Raw genomic sequence first — 25,482 nt, forward strand, 5'->3', positions numbered from 1 at the left:
TTTTTCTCCCGCCTGCTACCAAGGCCCGCCCCTCACACCGGGCGCCTGCCCTCCCCTCCCCTCCTTTCCTTCCCTTCCCTCGGTGCATGATGGGACTTGTAGTGTTTTCAGGCAACGCCGGCTCGTCACTGACTCAAGCTCGGCGCGCAAGGCCTGCTGGGAAAGAGGGACTCGGCGGTGGGGCTGAGGCCGCCATTTTGAATTGCGAACCTGCCCGGGCGCCGTTCTGCGCTCCGGCGAAGCGCCGCGGACCCTTCTGAGGCAGCGGGAGTCGCCGCCACCGCCGCATCGATGGGTGAGGGGGCAATAGGGGAGCGGGGTGTTTCCGCCCGCCCCGGCCGGGGCTCCGGGGGCCAGTAGCGGAGCTCGGTGGCGCCTGTCACCTTCCCCGGGGGGCGGCGGGGTCTCCTGGGTAGCGCCCGGCGCTGGGAGCGGCAGCGTCACGCTCGCTCGCTCGGGACTGTCGCCCTTCCTTGCCCGCCGAGGGCGTTCAGCGGAGCAAGAGCCGGCGGCCCTGGGAGTCCCCAGCAGTTGGGTCTCCGGGCAGGTGACAGGAGGGCGACCCGGGAGACTCCCCGCGGAGCTGGCGCACCGGGCCGGGGAGGGGGCTGGGCTGGGCAGCGCGGGCAGCCCCGCATTGTTCGTAGCCGCCGGTTTCTTGTGGCTGGCACCTGAGAACTGGCCCGGCTCCGGAGCGTGGTCCCTTCCCCCGCCCCGCCTGCGTTCGGATGGTCCCGTCCCAGCTCAGCCAGGGGCCTTCGGTTCCGGAATGTTTGGAAAGTAACATCGCGGCCCCTTTTTATTTCAGTTCATGGACTCTTTGCTGTCTGCTTTCTAGAGGCACTTGCCCTCACCAGAGATTTTGGGTGGACTTCATATGGGTTGGATTAGAAGCTGTATTTCAGAAACATCTCGAGCCAAAACCATGTAACACCACAAATTTACAGGACTGAGATGAGGAAATCAGGGTATAACAGTATGCCTAACAACCCCGTTCTGGGTGTCATTCTGCCAGGACCTGTCATTTTGCCATACTGCAAAGACGATAGTGTCTGTGTCAAAGATATATGCAGTGTTGTTACAGCTGCGTTGGATCCAAGATATTGGCGAGTCAAGGTGGATGAGGTAATATCTTTTATTGGACCAACTTCTGTTGTTGAAAGGTAGAAGCTGCACTGTGCTGCAGAAGAGTTTTGTGTAGGTAGAAAGCTTGTCTCTTTCAACCACAGAAGTTTGTGTAATAAAAGATATTGTCTCACCCACTTTGTGTCTCTGTCTCAGAGAGTTTATTATCTAGGTGTCAGGATGCAACAGATAGACAAAACAGCCAGGTGGGTGGAGGGATGAGGTTACAAAATGAACAGCGTTCAGCAGAAAATGGCCTGAATACGTTAATTAGCAAAAGCCTGGACAAAGAGGTTTTTACACTTCTTCTTGGGAAACTTGGGCTTTATTGTTTGTGGGAAAGAATTCCACATATGAGAGCTTATTGTGGTGCCTTGAGCATCACCTTTGGGTGGTTAGTCACTTTTCAGATGAATTTTTTAATTGTGTGAAAAAGGTACCACCTTACTCAGCAGACCTCCATACATGTGTTCAGTATTGTTTATTTTAATAACAAATATCAATCCCTTTCAACTTGGCAGAGTGGTTGCTGCTAAGAGATGAGGGTGGGATTAAATTTTTTTTTTTTGCACATCAATAGAAATTTTAGCTGTTACTAGTTTAAAACTATTGAAGGCAATGGGTTAGAACAGATATCATTGACATCTTAATTTGGTCTCTGCAGAACTGTTGTTAGTGATGCAAGGAAAGGACCCAGGTTGATACTTGGATCCAAGGTTGTTTGTGTGGTGGGCATTTAAGAAAAACAAACTTGTAAACAGAGTACAATTAGTATGTTTAGACATTAACAGACAGTAAACATCAATCTGTCATTTTAAATCACCTTTCACCTTAAAAATACCCTCACTTTGATGTACAGTTAGCTGGTTATATTTGAGAGGGAGATGCAATCTCCCATGCCTGTTTAGGAAATGGTAGGCAATAATCAGCACTTCAGATTTCATGTTGAAGGCGACTGACTTGCAGTTGGTTCACAGTGTAATATGCTTTTTCCAGCTCACCTTCCTCATAAGGCTGGCAGCTTCATTTGTGCCCTTCACGGTTAATCTTGGGTAGAATGCACTGCAATAGTCTAAGCTAGAGTTTACAAAATACAGCTGTTAAGTCATTATATTCTCACTTTTTGGTATTTTAGCAGTGTTCAAAATGGGCTAGGCCAGGGATAGGCAACCTATGGCACGCATGCCAAAGGCGGCACGTGAGCTGATTTTTCCGTGGCACTCACACTGCCCGGATCCTGGCCACTGGTCCAGGGGGCTCTGCATTTTAATTTAATTTTAAATGAAGCTTTTTAAACATTTTTAAAATCTTATTTACTTTACATACAACAGTAGTTTAGTTATATGTTATAGACTTATAGAAAGAGGCCTTCTAAAAACATTAAAATGTATTACTGGCACGCGAAACCTTAAATTAGAGTGAATAAATGAAGACTCGGCACACCATTTCTGAAAGGTTGCCAAACCCTGGGCTAGGCCCTGCCCACAAACACAGGAAAACACAGACTGTGCCCCAAAGGTTCATAATCCAAGAGAAGGCACTTATGACTATCAAAATACAGATTTTTGGAGGGTAAAAATCCCATTGTTTGTTTGTTTTAGACACGATGGCAAGCCCAGGAAAAGATAATTATAGAATGAAAAGTTACAAGAACAATGCACTGAATCCTCAAGAAATGCGCAGACGGAGAGAAGAGGATGGAATCCAGCTTCGGAAACAAAAAAGAGAAGAACAAGTAGGTTTCTAACCATAAAATGTAATGAACATGGTTGTTAATTGAGAGCTTTCCATTCATAAAGATTTAGTTCTACATAATATTCACATAAACAGACTGATTTTTTCAGTAACTGTAGTTGTTTACGTATACATACTAAAGTTTTGGTTTCTAGAAGAAAATAAAGACAGTAGAAAACATTTTGTTTACATGTAAAAAAATTAGGAACAGTCTGCTAAAGCATAAATATTACAGTTGAGGTTGATGTATCTCCAATATATAAACAGATACAGGAGAGTAATATATTACGCTAGGTATATTGAGGTGATGATGGTAAATATTTTATATTATGGTTGTGAACTGCATTAAAATAACATATATTAATTTTTAGTCAGTTACTTTGTAATTAAAAAGTAATTTATTTAATATGTAACGGCCAAAAAGAGTACATCCATAGCTACCTGGAATGTACGAACTCTAAATAGTGCAGGAAAATTAGCATAGGTAATCAAAGAAATGGATAGATATAAAATTGACATCCTAGGACTTTGTGATGTTACCTGGAAAGATCAAGGTATGATAACATCTGGAGAAAAAGCAATATTATATTCAGATGGAACCAAACATGAGAGAGGTGTAGCAATCATCATGAATAGCACTACAAATATCATGAATAGCACTTATGAATTGGCAGCCAATATCAGATAAGCTACTGGCAGGTAGATTCCACTGTCGGCACATTAAGTGCACCATAGTCCGGGCATACGCTCCAACAAACAATGCAGATGAAGAGGACAAAGAGAGTTTCCATACAGAATTGAACGAATTGAAAATGAGAAAAATACCAAACCATGACCTTGTCCTGGTTGTGGGATATTTTAATGCCCAGATCTGAAATGAAAGAAGAGGTTGGGAAACAGTCATTGGCCCACATACAACTGGAACAACGACAGACAATGGCACAAGACTTCTTGAATTTTGTACTGAAAACAATCTTAGCATCTGCAATTCTTTCTTCCAACATAAAAATATGCACAAAAAGACATGGATTTCACCAGATGGCCGTACACAAAATGAGATCAACTATATCTGTGTTTAGTCAGAGATGGAAAACATCAGTGTTAGACACAAGAGTATTCAGAGGAGCAGATATAGGGAGAGATCACTGTTTGCTGAAAGCAAACATCAGATTGAAGTTTAAGTGTTTAAAAAGAAAAAACACAGACTCAGATTATTCCATACACAGAAACTACGAGATTGCAGGATACAAAAAGAGTACCAGATATAGGTCAAGAATAGGTTTGAGGCCCTTAAAGATCTTGAAGAAAACAAAGTGGAAAAATACTGAGATCTTTTCAAAACAGCTATGCTAGAAGCAGCTGAAAAGATAATTGGTAGAGAGGAAGCAATAGAGAACAGTGGATCTCAGAAAAAACATGGAAAATTATAGACAAAAGAAGAAAACAAAGCAGTAAAGAAACAATGCAAAAAAGATAAGCGAAATTGGATAGAAAGTAAGGCTAGTGAAGCTGAAGAAGCATGAGAAAGAAACGATACAAGAACAGTCTACATGATCTGAATTTTGATCCATATCCTGTTAACTGTTTCAAGAAGTGTCCCAGTGAAAGGGAAACAAGGAGAAATTTTGAAAACACAGGAGGAACAAGAAAATAGATGGGTGGAACACTTCAAAGACGTGCTAAACCAACCAGAACCAATTACAAGACTGGAATTTAACAATGATAAACCATTAGACCTAGATACAGATGTATCTGAGGTAAAAATCAAAGAAGTAAAAAAACAAACAAAAAAAAGTATCATGGAAGCTGAAAAACAACAAGGCACCTGGTTTGGACAGTATTCATTCTGAAATGCTTAAATATGGAGGCGAAGATGTGGAATCAGTCATCTGTTTGCTGTGCAACAAAACATGGACATAGGAGGAAGTGTTGTAAGAATGGACCTTTTGGTATCATAATCAGGTTACCAAAAAAAGGTGATCTAAATAATTGTTCAAATTGGAGGGGAGTTACATTTCTATCTGTCACAAGAAAACTATTAGCAGCAGTCCTCCTGAACAGAATTAAAGGAAATATGGATACCATCCTAAGTGAACAGCAATCTGGATTTAGACAAGGGAGATCATGCACAGATGCTATTTTCACCCTGAGATGGATTATTGAGAACATAATTGAATTCCAAGGCAGTCTTGCCATCAATTTGTGGACTTTCAAAAGGCATTCGATGGTGTAAACAGAGAAACAATGTGGAAAATTGTGGAACAATATGAATTTCCAACCAAATTAATTAACGTTATGAAGGTATTCTATGCCAACTCAAAATACTGCATTAAAATGGAAAATGGATCGAGTAAGCCATTCAGCATCAAGACATATGCAAGGCAGGGCTGTGTCCTGTTGCCTTTTTTGTTTATGCTAGTCGTCGACTACAGATTAAAACAATGTGACAGTGATACATGTGGCCTAAAATGGAACAATTCAAGGCTATTTGATCTAGACTTTGCTGACAACCTAGGTCTTATCAATGAAGATGCCAATGGACTACAAAAATGCACAAACCAAGTAAAAGAAGTAATGGAGTAGATACAATACAAAGAAATGTAAAGTCGTTAATGAGGACTATAGGGAGAACAGAAATCAAAATTGAAGGAGAGAATCTGGAGAAGGTGGACAGTTTTACATATCTTGGAAGTACCATCAGCCAAGATGGTACTAGTTCTGAGGAAATAAGAATCGGGAAGGCAAACGCTGCATTTGGAAGACTCAAAAACATCTCCATCAAGACACAACTGGTCATGTACAAAGCAGTTGCTATCGCCATCAAAACATATAGCAGTGAGACATGGCAACTTACCAAGAAAGATACGCAAAAGCTGGATGCATTTAATCACAAATGTCTGAGAAGAATATTGGGAATAACATATAGAGATAGGAAGACAAATGAAGAAGTCAGAAAAATTATTGGACAAGACACTCTCTCACAGTCTACAAAAGAAGACATCAGTGGCTGGGACATATGCTGAGAATGGAGAAAGAACACTTACCAAATACCGCCCTTGAATGGAAGCCAGAAAACACAAGAAGAAAGAGAGGAAGATCATGAATTACATAGAAATGAACAGTTCTGAATGACATCTAGCACCTCAACATAAAGTGGGAAGATTTGGAGAGAAAGGCAGTTGACAGGCAAGGATGGCAAATGTGGGTAGCCCAGTGTGCAGCGCAGCACGGGCTAGACTAAGGTAATATGTAATTACCATATGTAAAGAGGGCACAAAATTTCTTACCAAACATTTTTGGTTCAGAAGATCAAGGAAAGCCTACTGTAAACCAGTGCAATAAGCACCATTAGACCAGTTTTAGTGACTTTAAAATATCTTTCAGTACACAAAACCATTGAGAAATTGGTTCACATTGTATACCCTCCATTTCAAAATCTCTTTTGAATTGCAAGGAATAAAATAGGAAACTATAAGGAAAGGGAATTGGGTTTCTTTGTTTTCTTACCCCTTGTATATTTTTAAATGTTTTTTCTAATTTAATAAACAGCAGACTTCCAAGGTGAAGCCTCTAAAACACATTAGCTCTTTCTGGATTACAAATACTACAGGAGTGTTTGGGTTTTTCCTTTAAATTCCTAAAACTTTATTTTAAGATCCGGGAGACAGTATACAGTCATTGTTAAAGTTCAGGTTTTTTTGAAAATGAAGACAATACTATCACTCATCCTAATCTCTATGTCTTACTGTTTCATATGATCCACTACTTTCTGTGAAGTTTCTGAGAATTGGTGAGAGGTTTTGATGACTGCTTTTGGAAATTTATTTTCTTCAAGCTTATAAAAAAAAATCTATAGCAGTTCATCCTTCTATATGCTTTGCATATCTATCCCATAAATTAAAAAAAAACAAAAAAAATGTAAAATTTGACACATTTTTCTTTGTTTAGTTATTTAAACGCAGAAATGTTTCTCTCCTGGGAAATGAAGAGTCTATGGTAGAAAGCCCCATCCAGGATCCTGATGTCAGTTCTACTGTACCTATTGCAGAAGTAAGTAATACATAAATACATTTAAAGTATTTTTACAAATATGCTTAAAACTGCAAACAAGATACCATTTTTACATTTTTCAGGAAGAAGTTATTACAGCTGATATGGTGCAGATGATTTTCTCAGATGATCCTGATCAACAGCTCACAGCAACACAAAAATTTAGAAAACTGCTTTCTAAAGGTAAATCAGTGTTTTACTTTTTTAATGCTGCTTGTTTTATGTTCATATAACAAGCATTAATCACATTGAATTTATACATGTTAAATTTGCAACTTTAAAAAAACCAAGAGCTTCTAGCTATGTTTAAATCAGACGAGTAGTCACATTCATTTGGACATAATGGCTAAACACAAAAAGATTCATTACAGTAATGTTAAGTCTTTCAGATGAAGCAACAAAAGCAAGGACTTTGTGATTAAAGGGAGCTAGGGCAGTGATTGCACACTTACCAGTGCTCATTGCAATGCTTGAATTCTTTGAACAATTTTGATTCAGCTGCTAATGTTAAAATACACTTCCAGTTTATTGTAGTTGGGATTGTGGCTGATACCATGGTGGCCTCTGTCTCTAATGCTGATTTGTTCCTTTATATGGAACATGATGTACAATCGACTTGTTCTGTATAATCAGATCTTTAGCAAAAGTGAGTCATAATATTTAAATAATTATACATCCGAAAGAAGCCTAGAGAACTGAAATTATTAGGAAGCCATATTCAATGTGTATATGCCTACTTATTTAAAGTATCTATCTAACCATTACTATTTTGGTATTCTCCTGTTGCATTATTCGTATTTGATTTCCAAACTAAAGTATTCAGTCTTGAGCATATTTTTGTAAAGTACCTTATTTTTTGTAGTACACACTATAATATATAGCTACAAATTGCAGTTGGATTTTTTGATATCTCGCTTTATTGGTATAGCAATCAATACATTTTAAAATCGATAAAAGGAAATATATTTACACAAAATGCAGTTGGTTTGTGAAAGTCATTGCCACAATGTATCATTGAAGCCAAGAGCTTAGTAGGATAGAAAAAAAACTAGACTTTTATATTGATTTATGAAAACATTTAGAGTTGCATTAAATAAGAATAAATAAAACTAAATTTGGGATGGATATGAATTGTGCTTTAGGGTAGTGGTCCACAAACTTTTCAGGGTCATACCCCTCCTTACCTCTGAGGCCAGGAGGTAGGCTGGCACAGAGACTGAAATGGACTGTAGAGAATGTGCTGCCAGATACAAAAATTCAAAAGGGAAAAATAGATTTTTTTTCCCCCTGTGACCTCTGTTATAATGTAATTTTAGAGGTTATCTGTAATAATAGGTAAGTTCATAAAAAATTCAGATAAGTGTAGTTTTTAAGTTGATGGTCTTCCTTAAGCAATTATCTAATAATTATTTCTGCTAGATAATAAATAGCTGTACAATCTGCTATTCAAGTAAATCCGTGAACCTTCCTTCAAAGGTGCATGATTAATTATGTTACTGTATATCTGAAGAGCCCCCAGGGCACAACTTGTAGACAAAATTTCAGACTTTGACATTTGGAAACATTCTAAAAGGAAGTGACATTAGCACATCAGGCTGTGATTTTTAACAAGCTGTATATGTAGTCTGATGTTTACTGGATTCTGAGTTCTTGTCTTTCATCTCGTGATTCTGGATCTTCATTGCTTTGATTTTACTGTTTGGATATTGGTGAGTCGGATAAGTTTTAGCTGAACAATGGTCTGCTTGAAAAGCAGACTTTTCTCTCTGGATTGCAGTTGGGATGCTAACAGCAGCTTCAGACCAGGTACCTGCTTGTGGCTCTTCAATTTTGAATACATAGCTATGAATAGTAGATTGTACAGCTATTTATTATCAAGCAGAAATAATTATTGGATAATTACAATTAGCTAGCAAAAGGAAGTAATGAACACTTAAAAGGAACTTCTCAGACTGATTATTTTGATGACATTGCCCTGAAAGATTGGCACAGAGTAAACAGTGTTACAATGAGCTGATTATAGGCCATCATACAGGGGGCTTGATATGGTACCACAGGCTATACACAGTAAGGTACTTAATACACACTACAGTAGTTTAGTGGGGCTGTATCTAAGTGCTTGTCAGCAGGGAAGCTAACAACAGGAAAGCAAAATAGCTAGTGAAGGAGTATAGTCTCACATTTGACCTGAGTAAGTTAAATTGAGTTTGGATCTTGACGTAAGTGATAGGCCCGAAGCATGTGACCAGAAAGAGTGATTTGCTTGTTAAACTTCTAGTGACCCTGAAAATACAAGTGTTATCTTATTTAAGATTTGGGCTAAGCAATAGAAATAAAGAAAACATGGTCAGTTGGGCACCAGGTGTGGTAAATGATTAGTTAGAAACGCTTAGTTCAATAGCTAGGGAAAAATATAGCTAAGTGAGATAAGGGGAGAGAGCTTGAATTCAGTGTGTCCTAAACTGCTTGAGCTGACTTTAGTTAAGATCCAGTAACCAGCAGTGACATCGCTTGTTTGTATCTAAAAAGCAAGGTTGTTTGGCAGTTCTTTGTCTGAGTTTTTCCTTACCACTTTGGAGTCATCCCATGATGGGAATGTGTCTCCCCGTCCTGAACCTGTTGTAAGTAATTTGGCTAATGCTTATGACTATATTGTTGCTTGGTATAGAATATGGGTGTATATGCTTATATTTATATTTTGGATTAAACACACACCAAGTGGCCTTTGGGACTAAAAAAGGAATGTTTGTGTGGAAACTGAGTAGTAGTAAACCTTAATAAACTTGGGAAATTATTTACAACAGCTAGGTTGTAAATTTAAAACACAATAGTTTTTCTGCACCAACTTCCCATGTAGATGCTCTTATTCTTCACTAAGAGTGTCTTTGTGCACTTTAAGTTTATCTACTTCAAACTAGCTATTTCAGGCTTTGGACAAACAAGACCTAAGATAATAAATGAGGGAACTAATTTTATTTGAGGTTACAATTACGGCAGGAATTTCCTGAGAACTGTGCTCAGTAATCTATTTTATATTTATGATGTAATTTAAGCTGTTGGCTTTCATTTTCATTAGTGCAAATAACCTCCTTTTTTCCCCTAGAGCCTAATCCACCTATAGATGAAGTGATACAGAAACAAGGAGTTGTGCAGAGGTTTGTGAAATTTCTAGAGAGGAATGAGAATTGCACTCTCCAAGTGAGTGAATATTACTTATATTGACTTGGGTTTGGGAATGGGAAAAAACCTCAGAAAACAAACTGGGGAGAATATGGCTTTAGAATTGGATTTAGTAATATGTGGCCATGCAATATTCCAGTTGCATGAGATGCCAGCTTATTACCACTTACTAGAAATCCTGACTTGACCCTCAAGAAACTTCCATGCTAGTCTCCCTACGTTCATTTTATCACATCCTCCTTCTGTGTGAATGACATTCAATTCAAGAGAGCCCTCAAACTGGAATATCAGAAGCACTGACATAGATGTATAAGCAAGCTGACACAGCATCTGCCAACACTGTCTGGTTTGAAAATGTTTTTGTGACCATTAACTTCATTCACAAACCTTGTAAAAGAAAATTAGGAAAAAATGGTAAATCAAAACATTTCTATTTGGCCCCTCCAGAAAATCTTTATGAAGTTTTCAGCAAACAATGGGAATACACCTAGTTTCGCCGAACACTTGCCACATGGAAAGCCAGACTAAGGGCATGTCTGCACTACAAAATTAAGTTGACTTAAGATAGGTCGACCTACAGCCACCACAGTAATTAAATTGTCTCTTCGTGTCTGCGCTATGCTCTTCTATCGGTGGTGCATGTTCCCACCTGGAGCTCTTACACTGACTTAAGTGGGGCATTGTGGGGACCTTGGGCTGTCAAAGACAGCAACAGGCGATGTAAGCAGTGCAGTGCGTATGAGGATGCTGCGTTGACCTAAGCACTACGCCTCTCACAGAGGTGGAATTATTTGGTCGGCGTAGCGGGCAGGTTAAATCAGTGGGAGGAATGTTGTAGCCGAGACACACAGGTAAGCATAAGATGCCTTATGTCAACCTAACTCTGTAGCATAGACCAGGCCTAAGGCTTTGTCTAACCAAGAAAGTAGCACCAGAATTAATTTTAAGCTAAACCTGGTTTAAACTGAAATTAGTGTCCATTTAGGGGTTTGCATCTGTTGAATTAAATTGATTTAAAATGACACCTTCAGTTAAATCAGTGCAACTTTCTTGTGTTGTCAAAACCTAAGAGCTTGTCTACACATGGAGTTGTTACTCTGTTTAATATGTTTGCTTTCCCATTAATGACTTCTGTTTGTCTTTCTCCTTCAACAGTTTGAAGCAGCTTGGGCTTTGACAAATATAGCATCTGGAACTTTTCTACACACCAAAGTAGTAATTGAGACTGGAGCTGTTCCAGTTTTTATTAAGTTGCTTAATTCAGAACATGAAGATGTACAGGAGCAGGTACATATTTGTGTTTTTGTAATTTCTAAATAACTGTCCTTGTTCTGTTTCCTCTGTGTATGGTTTAAAAAGTTTTAAGCGGTAGAATTTGTGTACTAGTTTATTATGACTACAAAAATAAGGCTCCACACTGTATGCTCCTTTTTTCCATCTCACGAATGTCTGCCTTTTTTCTGTGCTGCCCCTAATGCTTCCTCTTTGCCAGCCTCTGTCTTTTATCTCATTCTGTTTCCTCCTAAAAAACTTATTTTCTGTTGTGATGTTTGCAAGGATCTTAAGGCATAGCAATAGAGAAAATAAAAATAACTTCACGACCAAGATATCCATATACTTTCTTGAGTTACCACATGATCTTGTTGTTTCCTTATCTTTCCTCTTAACTTCTCCTCTCCGCCCCAGTGTGTCTTGCTGAATTTAGGGTGTGGCATTTCAGAGCAGGGACTGTCATTTACTTGTTTATAAGATGCCTAGCTCATTTTGGAGTGACTGAAAAATAAGCAATAATATTTCCTGATCTAACACATCCTTTATAATGACTCCATTTTAAATAGCTACGTGCGATTGAGTTGCTTAGCCAAAGGGAACTTTATCCTTAATTACATATAGATAGAGCCCTGCAAATTCGCTGATACCATTTTATATTCACGGATGTGGATATCCGTGGACCATTTTTGGAGATCACGGATCAGATGTGGATACAATATTTTTATTGTTGCGGAGAAAATTCAGTTATCTTTTTTTGGTGGAAGCATATTCACATTATAAAATATCATTCATTACGGATATAATTATTAGTGTTTGAGATTTTTGTACAAATATATGGCCTTTATAAAGTTTGTCTAAAAGGCTAGCAAGCCCTTTCTTGGGTGTAATTTATCAAGTATACAAGTTTGATTTGAGAAAGTTGTACAATGAGAGGATTTTATTTTCTGGAATGTTCAGGTAATAATTATAATCATGAGCTTTTTGACTCCATCATAGGAATTTGTCATGAGAGGAATACATAATGTATAGTCTACGCTATAAAAGTATTTTAGATAAACTTTAATTGTGTTTATATTAGCTTACTTTGTTTTCCAAAGGCAGTGTGGGCTCTTGGTAATATTGCTGGTGACAACGCAGAGTGCAGAGATTTTGTCTTAAACAGTGGAATACTCCCACCACTCCTGGAGTAAGTATTTAAACTAATATTGTAAGTACAACATACAGTTCTAGACAATGGGAACCGTACATTACAAATTAGTTAGTGTGTGTGTGTATGCATTTAAAAAAAACTTTACATGGGCTTTTATACTTTTTATAGGAAATATTTTAATGTAGATTGTCATTTTTGCTTTACTAGCTCTTAAACCAATAACACCAAAAATAAAAAAAACCTATATCTGTTCTAACACTTGGAATATCTAGGCTTAATTTGTTTGGATTTTGTAATTGATTTATGGGTGGCATGGTATGGTATTGCCACTCTTAGTTCTGTGGTGCTGCTGTTGGAGCACTGCCTTCAGAGCTGGGCGCCTGGCCAACAGCTGCCGCTCTCTGGCCACCCAGGTCTGAAGGCAGCGCAGAAATAAGGGTGGCAATATTGCAACCCCCCTAAAATAATCTTACGACCCTGTGCAACTCCCGTTTGGGTCAGGACCCCCAATTTGAGAAACGCTGGTCTCCTCTGTGAAATCTCTATAGTATGGGGTAAAAGCACACAAGACCAGATTTCGCGGGGGGCGATCAAATTTCATGGTCCGTGACGTGTTTTTCATGGTTGTGAATTTGGTAGGGCCCTGCATATAACTCCTGAAATATTATCCATACATAAATCTCATGATTATGATGACTGGTGAGCTACTGCCTCTCAGCAGAGACCTCATATGCCAGTTCTTACTATGAATATATGCAACATAGGGATCCCTATAAAACTATGCACCCTTATGCCCCCAGCCATTTGGCACCAAGAGGTTCCTGGGTTACAGAGTTATTCAGGACTAGCTGTTTTGCTTTAAATTTGTACCCTACCTTAGTCCAAATAAACTTTCAAGTGTAGAGGAGCTCTAATGATTTGTTAAAATAAATAACCTCAGCACTTTACAAACAACTTGAAAATGTCAAACACAGAACAATGTGTCTGTCCATTCCTTCCCAGTTTTTGCAGCCCAAATATTGCAGCGTTGTTTACCATTTTCAAACTTAAATGCTTAAAAAGTAAATTTAGATTTAAAAAATTATTCTAGTAACATTGGTAGCAATCTTTTTAAAAATAGCCTAGCCTGAACGTGTTCCTTAAATGAAAATACCTGTGTTAATAAGGAAGGTTCCCACTTGCTGTTCCTGGCTCCTCCTTTTAGCAGCTGCTATATTGCATTACAAGAAACTCAATTAATTACCTTCCTATTATTTTTCATGTAAGCAGTTGCTGTACTTGCCACCGCAATGTTATGTGGTTGTGAATGAGGGGAGAGATGATATACAATAGTGCAGGGGTTGACAGCCTTTCAGAAGTGGTGTGCCGAGTCTTGATTTATTCACTCTAATTTAAGGTTTCGCGTGTCAGTCATACATTTTACCGTTTTTAGAAGGTGTCTTTCTATAAGTCTATAATATATAACTAAACTATTGTTGTATGTAAAGTAAATAAGGTTTTTAAAATGTTTAAGAAGCTTCATTTAAAATTAAATTAAAATGCAGAGCCCCCTGGACCGGTGGCCAGGACCCGGGCAGTGTGAGTGCCACTGAAAGTCAGCTCGTGTGCCGCCTTTGGCACACGTGCCATAGGTTGTCTACCCCTGCAATAGTGTATGGGAAAGTGTCTCTTGTGAACCACATAATCCTAGTAAACTGGTCTGTGCCATGAGAATATTTCAAAGCAGGCAAAAATCAGTGTTTGCAAGAGGAAAGGAATTAGGAATTATTTCTAGACTTCTGACAGCATTAAGAATCCTAGGAAAACAAGGGAATACCACTCCTTGGTAATGAATTTAATGGGATATTTGTTCTCTTCCTTGGCAGATTGTTAACAAATTCAAATAGACTTACAACAACTAGGAATGCAGTCTGGGCCCTCTCAAACCTCTGTAGAGGCAAGAATCCACCTCCAGACTTTAGTAAGGTATGTAAGGTATCAAAATATTTCACTTTTAAGGAACTTACAAAATTTGAAGGGGCACTACACTTGTAATATGGTGTTCTCATACAGAGAAGAATCTTCTTGTAGTCAACCCAGTCAATCTCCGGGGTAAAGAATTTTTTGTTATGAGAAGACATGTTTGCAGTAGATCCATATTATCTATTCTCCTCATTCTGAGCTTGATTTAAATTAAGTCTTCACCAGTAAATAGTCGCCATTTTGTGTGACAACAGAAAATGTAGATGTTACCACATATACAGAGCATTTCTACTGACCTTAATGCAAGTGCGAAGAATATTGATTCGTTCACTATCTGAAAACCAAACCAAATCCAGTGTGTCTAAATAAGCTATCATAATCTTTTATAATGCTTTCTATAAACAAGAGAATAAACTATTAATAGTAGTTGAAAAGTGTCACTTAACTTTTCATCAACTTGGTCTGCAGTATCTTGCTAGGAAACAAGTTTCTTGTATTTTGCTATAGCTCTTCAGCAGAATAGTATTAATGTGGTGATGTTTTAACTTTGAAAAAGCAATCCATCTTTGTAATGTAAATATTTGTTTGTAAATAAGGAACATTTTTGTATCATTATCCTAAAGCTTTTAAATAGTTTATTTAATTAAAGTAAATCAGTGGGTATTCTGGAAGAGGGGAGGGAAGTGAGGTCAGGACTCTTGGATTTTAGTCTCAGTTCTGTCATTGGCTTTTGTGACCTTGGGTAAGTGAATTGCTCAGCATCTCTCAATTTTCCCTTCTACAAAACTTTTCTCATAGAATGTGAGATTGATTATTAATTTGCTACTTTAATTTTACTCTTGTGGGGGGATGTTAACAAAATGGTGAGTAGTTTCCCCATCTTGCTATTCCAGTTTATAAGATGCTGCCTTCAATAATAGCCCTTTCTGGTAGCATAGAACAAGAATGCTCTTTGCTGCCTACTTACTCCCTTCTCTGGGCAACTGCTACTCTGAGTCGTTCCTTTGCCCGTCACAATAGCAGCATTAAAAGGAGGTAGAGGAAGCAGAATTGTGTAGCAACTGTCAGCTGAAGAGAAAAGGACTCGTAATCCCTGCAAAGAACCCAGTATTCCCAACATTGACCATTGAAGGGAAAACTGAGGGGTGAGGTGGGGCTAAAACTGGCTGCTTCATCAGACAATCTATGTAGAGGTGATAGGAGGAGGTTGGGTTCCAAGATCTCCCCAGAGAGACTGCAGGTGAATGGGAACTGAGATCAGAAGAAATTTGCCTGGCTTGGTTCTGTAAAACTCAGTAGTATATGGGCAGCTGAAAAACATATGATCCCTTTTTGTAAAGTGATTATAATAATGTAATTCCTTCAAGTGGGTAGGCTGAAAAGCAAGCCTTGATAAATAAATTCTGAAACACACAATAAATCATTTCCTTTTCATGCAAAGACTAACGTTACTGCATGGTTGCAATGTCTTTGTAGCAGACTGTGATATAAAGGTAATTCCTGCAGAGTTCTGATTTGGGTTTATCAATCATCCTTAGCCTCTGACCATGGAACAATCTATTCTGAGATAGTAAGGCTACTCTACTCACCATACAGTGCATGTAATTTAATTCACATTTTTCTGTTAGCACAGGGAAAACAAATTTTAAAACAAAAAATAGAGGAAACATCTAATCATGTATAATTTTCTTTTAACCTAGGTTGCTCCTTGCTTAAATGTTTTATCAAGACTGTTATTTAGCAGTGACCCAGATGTATTAGCAGATGCTTGTTGGGCCCTCTCTTACCTTTCAGATGGACCCAATGATAAAATCCAAGCAGTTATTGATTCTGGAGTCTGTCGAAGATTGGTGGAACTTCTTATGTAAGTGCCTTTAGTCAAATCTCTATTTTAGGATGTTGCCAACATGAACATGAGCTCAAACTGTGCGCCTACATTATTGATGGGCTGTCCTCCAGGGCAGTGGTTCTCAATCGGGAATGCAGAGATCTTCCAGGGGGTACATCAACTCATCTAGATATTGTATTTGCCTAGTTTTACAACAGGCTACATAAAAAGCACTGATTAAGTCAGTACAAACTAAAATTTCATACAGACAATGAATTGTTTTTACTGCTCTCTATATAATACATTGAAATATAAGTACAATATTTATATTCCAATTGATTTATTTTATAATTAAAATAAACATGAGAAAGTAAGCTTTTTATTTTTAAGGGGGGGTGAAACTTGGGGTATGCAAGACAAATCAGACTCTTGAAAGGGGTACATTAGTCAGGAAAGGTTGAGAGCCACTATTCTAGGGTTACTCCATTTTTTTTCTGTCCTCTCTTATGGCCCATGTAAAAGTGCCTTTCTCTTTGGCTGAGAAGGAGTGGACATACCTTCAGTCTAAGCCTTTCAGTGCCACTTCTGGCTTGGTCAGCTCCTTGAATATTTCCTAGGTTGCTAGTGAAAGATACTTCCTCCACAGTACTGGTAACCTGGAAAGCAAGGGATTGTGCTTGAGACATGAACTGTCCTGAAAACTTCAGTTTTTGAGTTTTGTCTTTGTTTTCTTGCTGGTAATATTAAACTTTAAGGGTTCCACTAGCAGAAAGATAGTTAATGGGTGCATAAATCCCAGAAATAGACTTGTGCTATTTTTACATTTTCCCAGTATACTAGGTGGACAGTTGAGTCTGCCAAAAGAGAAAAAAACAAAAAAACACTCTCTGCACTATGAGACTGCAGAATAGCAGAGTATGGATCCCTGAGCTGCTCAGTCAGCACTACTCCCTAAGAATAGATGGCTAGGATACTTTTAGGGAGAGAGTGTTAGACGTGTTTTTTTTTTTTCTTTCCTGATTGGTGAAGGACAGTTCAGTAGACTCTTGTCCTAATTGGTAATTGCAGGAGGAGCAGGGGTGTCTCCATGCTACTGGTTTGTGAGAACGGAAAGGCGTCTGCCTCCCAAAACACTAGTTGGAGGAAGGGAGAGATCTTCATTTCACTGCCTCTCTGTTTAGGCTAGATGGCTACTTCAGGAATTTTGCTCACTGGATGATATCATTCCCAGAGGCCCAGTTATTCTGTGAAATTCAGGCAGGGTGAAGTCATTCATGTCCTTGATTTGTAGACATAGCTTTCTTTGTGACAGACCATCACTATTGCAACTTCCAAAGGGAAATCCTTCCTTTTAAAATTATCAATTGAACGTAACAGCTATGGAGGAGAATTTGGCCAAACAGTGGAAGATTGCAAGAGATGGCTTTCTGTTGCCATGGCCATACATTTAAATCCTATCAGAAGCCTAAACCCTCCAACTGTAGTTATTGTATAAAGTTTGGCCGCCTCAAGCACTTTAACATTTCTACTGTCTCTAGGCACAATGATTACAAGGTGGTGTCTCCTGCATTAAGAGCAGTTGGAAATATTGTGACTGGTGATGATATTCAAACACAGGTAAGAACAACTTCTAACTTGAGAAATATAGCTAATTTGGAAAAGAATATAGAATATTTTTGGTGTAGGAATGAATTGTGCTATTCAGGAAACTGATTAAGGCTATTAGTTGCATTCACATTTGTCCAGGGCCGCCCAAAGTGGGGGGCAAGTGGGGCAATTTGCCCTCGGCTCCGCAGTGCCCCCACGAGAGTTTTTCAGGGCCCCTGGAGCGGGGTCCTTCACTCACTCTGGGGGCCCTGGAAAACTCTCGCGGGGCCCGGGCCCCCCGAAGCTTCTTCCGCCTCGAGTCTTCGGGGCACTTCGGTGGCAGGTCCTGGAGCAGAAGGACCCCTTGCTGCCGAATTACTGCCAAAACGGGGGCCCCCGCCGCCAAGGACCCCAGGCCCCCTGAATCCTCTGGGCGGCCCTGCATTTGTCTAGCAACAGGTGTTCAGATACTGTAGTGAAAGGGGCCATATAAGAATGTAGAGACATTCTGTATTACCAGTCTGACAAGATATTAATAATTTTGGCCAAGGACTTTTACATGAATTGCTGTGAGGATAAAGTTAATTTAGTCATTCCAGTTCTATGGGTAAACTACTGTATTTCATTTTTAAATGTTACTCTTTTTTTTTCTTCCCAGGTATTAACATAACATGTTTTCAGTAATTATTAATAGAAGTCATCTATATAATAACAGACTTGGACAAAGTATCTTTAGTAGCCATTCTAGTTGCTTTCTTAGACACATGCAAACTGATTCAAAACTTCCTCTCTTTCTCCATAAAAACTTCATACAGAAGTATCAAAGTGAACTGTAATTATGGCTTCTACTTCAGTATGAACCTTATAAATCACAAGCAATAGACTAATGTTTTATATTAACCAACACTTATAGAATGGCTGTATGGAAACTGTACTCCATTCTTGTATTTATCTGTTGCAGTTAGGTGGTACGCTAATTATTTGTCCATGAACCTGTGGTCCCACTTGTACAAGATTTCCTAAAGATTAGTCAAGTGATGACATTGAATTTGAGGCTGCGCAGATAGCCATTCCCTGCTTTAAATAGCTTACTATCTAAAAGACTTAGAGAAGAGGGGGTTGATTTAAATAGTTATGTGATTTTATTGGGCCTCACAGAAGTAAATTTTTAGGAGGGATTTAAATGGAATGGCTAGGTCCTGTAATGCACTATGGATTAAGAGAGCATTGCATGTATAAAGATAGCATGGAAGAAGGCACGAAAAAGGGAGAGGTAATATAATTGTGCAGGCATTCAGCCGTGGTACAAAGTACTTAAATTTGATACTGAGGACAAGAAAGAGCTGGTGGAGAGATTTGACACAGGAGTTTGTCAGTAAACAGACTGGGTAGAAATAAAATTTTGATCACTGCAGTTTTGGACTCTCAAAAGGGGAACAGTATAGGTTTCAGGGATGCTAGAGAGTAGGAGATTACTGTAATCAAGACTGGAGATGTGTATGCCCTGGACAAAACTTTAAGCATGTGGAATAGAAAGGAAGGCTGATGCTTTCTAAAATGTTGTATAGAAAGTGTCAGGATTTTGTGACAGCCTGAATGTATCAAAAGAAAGAGGAGGAGTCAAATGACTTAAGGTAAAGGCCTGAGATTGTCAAAAGTAGTGAAAGGAGGAAGAAATTGGGGGGCTTAGGAGGAAAAACAAGAAACTGTGTCTAAATTGAATTGATGGTACTGCATAGGTCAGGTGTCAAGAGTGATTTTTGAGTTGCCATCATATAGATATTGAATCTGTGGAGTTCATTCCTTCCCAAAGGATAAGTAAAAGACAAGACCAAGCAGAGGGAAATGCACACACAAGGGTGGAGGGAAAGATAAACTGCTAAAAGAGACTGAAGCAGCAATTGGCAGCAGAAGGAGAATCAGATAGGGCCACAGAAGTTGAGGAGAGTGGTTCTGTAGGAGTCTCATTTGCATAACTGAGTGCAGAATATGGCCCTTAATAGTTAATTATTTGTGCATTGAGCATTATTATGTGTGTTGGGGGGGGGGAATGGTACCTCCATTATTTCTGCCTTTCTTTTAAAAAAAAAAAATTTGTCATTGGCATATGCATTTATTTGGTTTTTGGATCTAGCTTCAGTAACTTTAGTGTAATGTAGGCATACAGTTGCCCACCTAAGTTATTTAATAATTTGTATACTAGTCTTTCAGCTGCTCCTTTTCCCCCCTCTCCATAACAGCTTTCCTATTTTGGCCTAATCAACTGCACCTCTCCCCAAATCACCAAATTATCTGTTTCTCTTTCTGTGGCACTATGCTGTCATTAAACACCTTCATTTTAGAATACAGTATTTGACAAGGTGACATAAAGTATTAAACTATTCTTATAAAGCCGGTCTTTTTTTAATTCATCTGTAAACTGTACCTTTTTATGTTGTATAGGCAGAAATTTTCAACTTTCAAATTATTTCAGGTAATTCTAAATTGCTCTGCATTACCCTGTCTCCTTCATTTGCTGAGTAGTCCTAAGGAATCCATTCGAAAAGAAGCATGCTGGACTGTTTCTAATATTACTGCAGGAAACAGAGTTCAAATTCAGGTAATGAAATGTTAGTAATATAACCATCTTCTTCTGAACTAGCACTTAGTGCTTTTCTCTTGGAAGGAAAAATGTAGTTAACATATTTTACGCTTCCATTTTGATTTTAGTTCTAGCTGAAGTTTTATATTTGTTTTTCCCAGCCTTTGTGGTGCTTATTAGAAATTCTAATCTAAGTTTACAACTAATTACATAAAAATAAAACCGTGTAAATATCTGCATTGTTTTTGTGCTAAAGATACCGATTCCTATTTTGACTTTTTAAAAGGGACTGATAATTCGTTAATGATTATAAAGTTCTAAGTATTATTGTTTGCAAAGAATATTTACTTGCAAGTGCTTCCTTACAAAGTTTTAAATGACCGGTGCTTAAAAATGTTTATAGAGCTTTGCAAAAAATATGCAAAGTGTGTATTACAGAATGGATTTGGAGTAGGGAAATCTTCTGGGGATGTACAGGATTTTTATATGCAACATTCAGAATTATGTACTGGGTCTGTTGTTCCCAGTTATTGAAAAGCAAATTGAGTTTAAATGCTATTTCTATATTAAAAGGACATGATTAAATTCGACAAACATGAGAGATGCAAGGGAAGCTTATAAAATATTTTTTCAACAGTATTAATATGACAGTTGCTGTTTTTCCCAAGTTAACTGTGTTAATCTCTATTAACATTAACATGTATTCAGTTGACAGAATTCATGAATTAAGGAGCTTGATGTGGCAGATGGTGCATTATAGCATGTAGATAATTCACATCAGTGAAAGACTTAAATTTAACATAATTTAAATCAAAATTTTCTGTGGGAAGATGTCTGTTTTCATATTTTATTTTTCTTTTTGGCACAATCAAAAACAGTTTTGTTTCAAGTAGACCTGTAGAGTCAAAACATTTTTAATTTAAACCTCATTGATTTTGAAATTTCTGGGGGTTTGTTGTTGTTTTGTGAAGTTTTTCAATATTTTTACTTCCTGTTTTGATTTGATATGGAAATTTAATCTCAAAATTTCCCACAGGAAATAATTTCCATTTCCCAAGCAGCCCTAGTTCTCACCATGAAAAAGTCTTGTAGTTCCAGATTAAGATAAATTGGTGAACAATATGCAGTGTAAAGATACATCTTTACTAACTAGCAAACCTGTGAAAGACTTGTTCTTCTTGTTTTGCACAATGATAATCAGCCCTGGTATGTATTTGCACATTTGTTAATCTCACAGACATCTAGCCTAAGTGTTCAGATATTATTATGACAATATACCATTTTAAATTGTCAAATTTTCATTTACAACTTGCAGCCAACATTCCTTCAATGGCTTTCTGTAATTAGTTGAGTGGCCCTAATGTGGGGACTGAGTGTAGTTGTATTTAAAAAACAAAAAAATTAGAATATGAACATTTGTAGAAATGTGGCTTTTGAAGAGAACACAAGCCCTTTTTGTCACAAAAGCTCTCCTAGCTGGCTGGTCTGGCTGAGGCTAAATTATTTTATTCAAAGTTTTTTAACTTCAAATCGAAATCCTAGATTTTCAGCAACTTTGTCAGGACTGCATCAGGGTCTTAAATATGTTGACCCAATCTAAATATCCTTATTCAAAAGGTACTATTCTTTGTACTATACTTTTGAGATTCTCATATTGAGGCAAATCTATAAGTCAACTATTCTTTAGAAAGATACTCCAGGACCTACCTGAATATAAACTAGTGTGCACTGGAATCTTCACATGTTAATAGACAATTGCTGATTGGTGCACTCTTAAAGAATGAATATCTTTAACAAATAATTTAAAAATAAACAAGAATTGGCTGACAGATTCTACCGAATGGTGGTATTCTCTATTCTGGAAACATTTTTAATGTTCTTTCTTGCATTTATATTAACTTTGTTGGTTTTGCTACCATTTAAAGCCTATTGTATAATGTCACTGTTTCTTGTTTTAGACTGTTATAGATGCAAATATTTTTCCAATATTGATTGACATTCTTCAGAAAGCTGAATTTCGGACCAGAAAAGAAGCAGCGTGGGCCATCACTAATGCAACATCAGGAGGTACTCCTGAACAGATAAGGTAATGAATTAGAAGTTGATTCAGAGGAGTATTAATATGTGAAATTCACTTAATGTTTATCTGAAAATAACCCAGTGAATTGAGACACAGTTAAGAATTCTATGATGATTTTGCCACTTACCTTTCTCTTTGACCTCAAATGTTGTTTTCTTAAAGAGAAAATTCTTAGTCCCATAATTGGATTCTAGCAAAATTCACAACAAATTCCTAAAAATAAAGCTGTCTTCTTGGAACTAGTTGTCTTTATACAGTGATTTTTTTTTTTTAAGAAAATGGGTTGTATAAAGTATGTGTGAAGTTTTGGGGATCACCCAGACCAGTACAGGGCTCTGTCACCTCCAGCCCTGTAACCTGGGGTGCCTTTATGCTGAGCAGCTTTGGTTCAGAACCCTGACACCAGTAGCCTGCCCACAAGCACAAGATCTTACCCTGGATTCCACCACCTAGTTATTCCTTGCAGGGTTACACTAACATCCCTTCCAATCTCAAATCTGTCCTCAGAGTTCTTTGCTACCAGACATTCGGACTTTTCTTCACTGTTTTGTCAGTGACACCAATCCCCCAGACACATCTTACTTTAGTTCACAGACTCAACATAGTTTACAAACCGGACACCTGTTTGGGGTAAAAGTAAAAGAAAGATTTACCTAATAGAGAGAAAAAAAAAATCAGTTTCAAGGATAAAATAGTAAGGAATAGCAAACATATACAAGTTACACAGAAAATAAACAAAGATACAACCTCAGGCTTTAGACTAGCAAATTCCCAATGTACCATCTAGTCTTAATCGAGCGTTTCATGGACAGCACCTGCCAAATGACTCTCTCTCAATTTCTGGATACTCTTCAAAACCCTTCTTTTTTAGAAAGTGGGAGGGGTTTTTGTTTGTTTTTGTGTTTGGTTTTTGTTTTTTGGGGGTGGTTTTGTTATGAGTTTGGAGATTATGCAGATTGGGGAAATTCTAGCTGGGATGTCTCATTGTCTTCCCATTAAATCATTTGTCTCTCTTGGGTTGTATAATGTTAGGTGCTTGGACCCAGTCTCCTCTGGTTGTGGAGGTAGCTTCTACCTGCTTGACTGCCTACTGCCCCTCTGTGAAGTAGAGCTGAATGTTGCAGCATAAATTATTAACATTGTTTTATTTATACACAAATACAAAAAAACAGTCTGTATACATAATTCATAATGACTATAAAGTTCAGAACATTACAAGCTTTCATAAAATACCTCCCACAATATACTTTTGTAGCACAAACTCTGTACATAATAAGCAGTTGAATCAACTGATTCTTTGGGGTTCAATCCCCCGCCCCCCCTCCCCCAACCACCATTCTTCCCTTAATGTGTCTGGACCCTGATTGTCACAGTATGCAACTGAATTAGCAGCACAACTGAAATACTGTAATTTCACTCAGTGAAATTCAGCCTTGTGAAAGCTCTGAACACTGAAGTTAATAATCCCCCACAAAGAGTTCTGCTAAATTCATACTTTCAAAGCAAAATTTGAGCAGTTGATGAACAGCAAGTATGTATTGCAGCCACATGAAACTGGGTCATGCCTATTTATTGGGAGAAATTTAAAAAAATATATTCTTGACTCCAAGTTCAGGCAGTCATGTTACATAAAACTTAAGAATATTGTTTTTAAATAAACGCCTGACTACAGCTGCAAAATGTAGCTTAATTATTTTGAATCTGTTCAGACTACTTTAATTACTGTTGGGATTCTCTCTGAGACTTCTTTCCACTCAGCTTTCCAAGAACTCAGTTCGACACCCAACTGACAAAAAACTGGAATCTTTACTTGGCATACGGGAAATGCTCAGTTATGCTGAGTTGATGAGACTTAAACATAAGGGGTGGGTAAGGAGCGTACCATGCATCCAAAGTTGCATAGAAACCTCTTCCTTTATATACTGTTACACATTACATTGCATTTACTATATATTGCATACCTTTTGGGATTGATTTGGTTCTTACAAAATAACCAATCTCTGTGCATCATGCTCTGTCCACATGTGACATATTCTTTACTTCCGCTTACCTTCCAGGCTTACCTTGTCCATTGTAAATGGTTCCCTGGGTGTTCTCTCTCTCCCCCCCCCCCAATATTATCAAGTTAGACATTCTGTGTTTTAGCTTACTGACCTATTTATTTATCTATCTGTTGCGAGCCTGCTTATCCATTTACCTCCCCAGTGTTGTCTCCCAACAAATGAGACCTCACCCATTTTTAATTACTCATGTCAAACCAGGCCTCTAACTACTAGGGTATTCCCACAGATAACTATCTGTGTTATTATGATGGTCTGACTTGAAAAAATAGCTTTGATCTTGTTAGTGATAGAACAGAACCAAACATTTTTCTGTTTTATCTGAATACCTGTAATTGGATTATTTTTGTTAGTTTAAAGGATTTATTGATAATATGTGACTACCCTGGTAACTAATTCTGTAGTTGTGTTGTAAACAGTCCTTTTAAAGCAAAAATGGCAAGTGCCACAAAAATAGTCTATTTTTGTGAAACCAAAAGTGTGCTAAGTACTTGTATATTTCCTGGAAATACTCTGCACATTACAAAAAACAGGAAAAAGGTATGATCTCTCACACAGAGCTTACCTCTTAAGTACTCTGCACTTAAATAATGGCACCTTGAGGATTTCAAAGTGCTTTATGGACATAATTAACTAAACTTCAAACAACCCTGTGATGTAGGTAAGCATTACTGTCTTAGTCCTACTGATACAGTAGGAACTGACGCACAAAGGTGGTGACTTCCCAAGGTCACACAGGAAGTTTGTGGCAGATTTGGGAATAGAAACCAGATCCTCTGAATCCCAGTCCTTTGCTGTAGTTACAACATCCTTCCCTTTTTGGTAGCTAACGTTCAGAATTATTTAAATGCATTCTGTTCATATTTTAATGGA

At 38.0% G+C, this 25,482-nt stretch overlaps 1 protein-coding gene across 1 annotated transcript in view; it reads left to right on the forward strand.

Moving 5' to 3' along the window:
- Window positions 1-55: 55 nt before the first annotated feature.
- KPNA5 (karyopherin subunit alpha 5) overlaps window positions 56-25,482 on the forward strand; it is a 31,586-nt gene continuing 6,159 nt past the window's right edge. Inside the window, exons 1-12 of the mRNA XM_045008600.1 lie at window positions 56-295; window positions 2,727-2,860; window positions 6,808-6,909; window positions 6,993-7,092; window positions 10,013-10,107; window positions 11,245-11,376; window positions 12,459-12,547; window positions 14,377-14,476; window positions 16,174-16,337; window positions 17,840-17,918; window positions 20,362-20,487; window positions 22,428-22,555. Of these exons, the coding sequence (XP_044864535.1) occupies window positions 292-295; window positions 2,727-2,860; window positions 6,808-6,909; window positions 6,993-7,092; window positions 10,013-10,107; window positions 11,245-11,376; window positions 12,459-12,547; window positions 14,377-14,476; window positions 16,174-16,337; window positions 17,840-17,918; window positions 20,362-20,487; window positions 22,428-22,555 (1,253 nt within the window). The 5' untranslated portion in view covers window positions 56-291. The remainder of the gene's footprint in view (window positions 296-2,726; window positions 2,861-6,807; window positions 6,910-6,992; window positions 7,093-10,012; window positions 10,108-11,244; window positions 11,377-12,458; window positions 12,548-14,376; window positions 14,477-16,173; window positions 16,338-17,839; window positions 17,919-20,361; window positions 20,488-22,427; window positions 22,556-25,482) is intronic.

This window comes from Mauremys mutica, chromosome 3 (assembly GCF_020497125.1).
Source record: "Mauremys mutica isolate MM-2020 ecotype Southern chromosome 3, ASM2049712v1, whole genome shotgun sequence".
Classification (NCBI taxonomy): Eukaryota; Metazoa; Chordata; order Testudines; family Geoemydidae; genus Mauremys; species Mauremys mutica.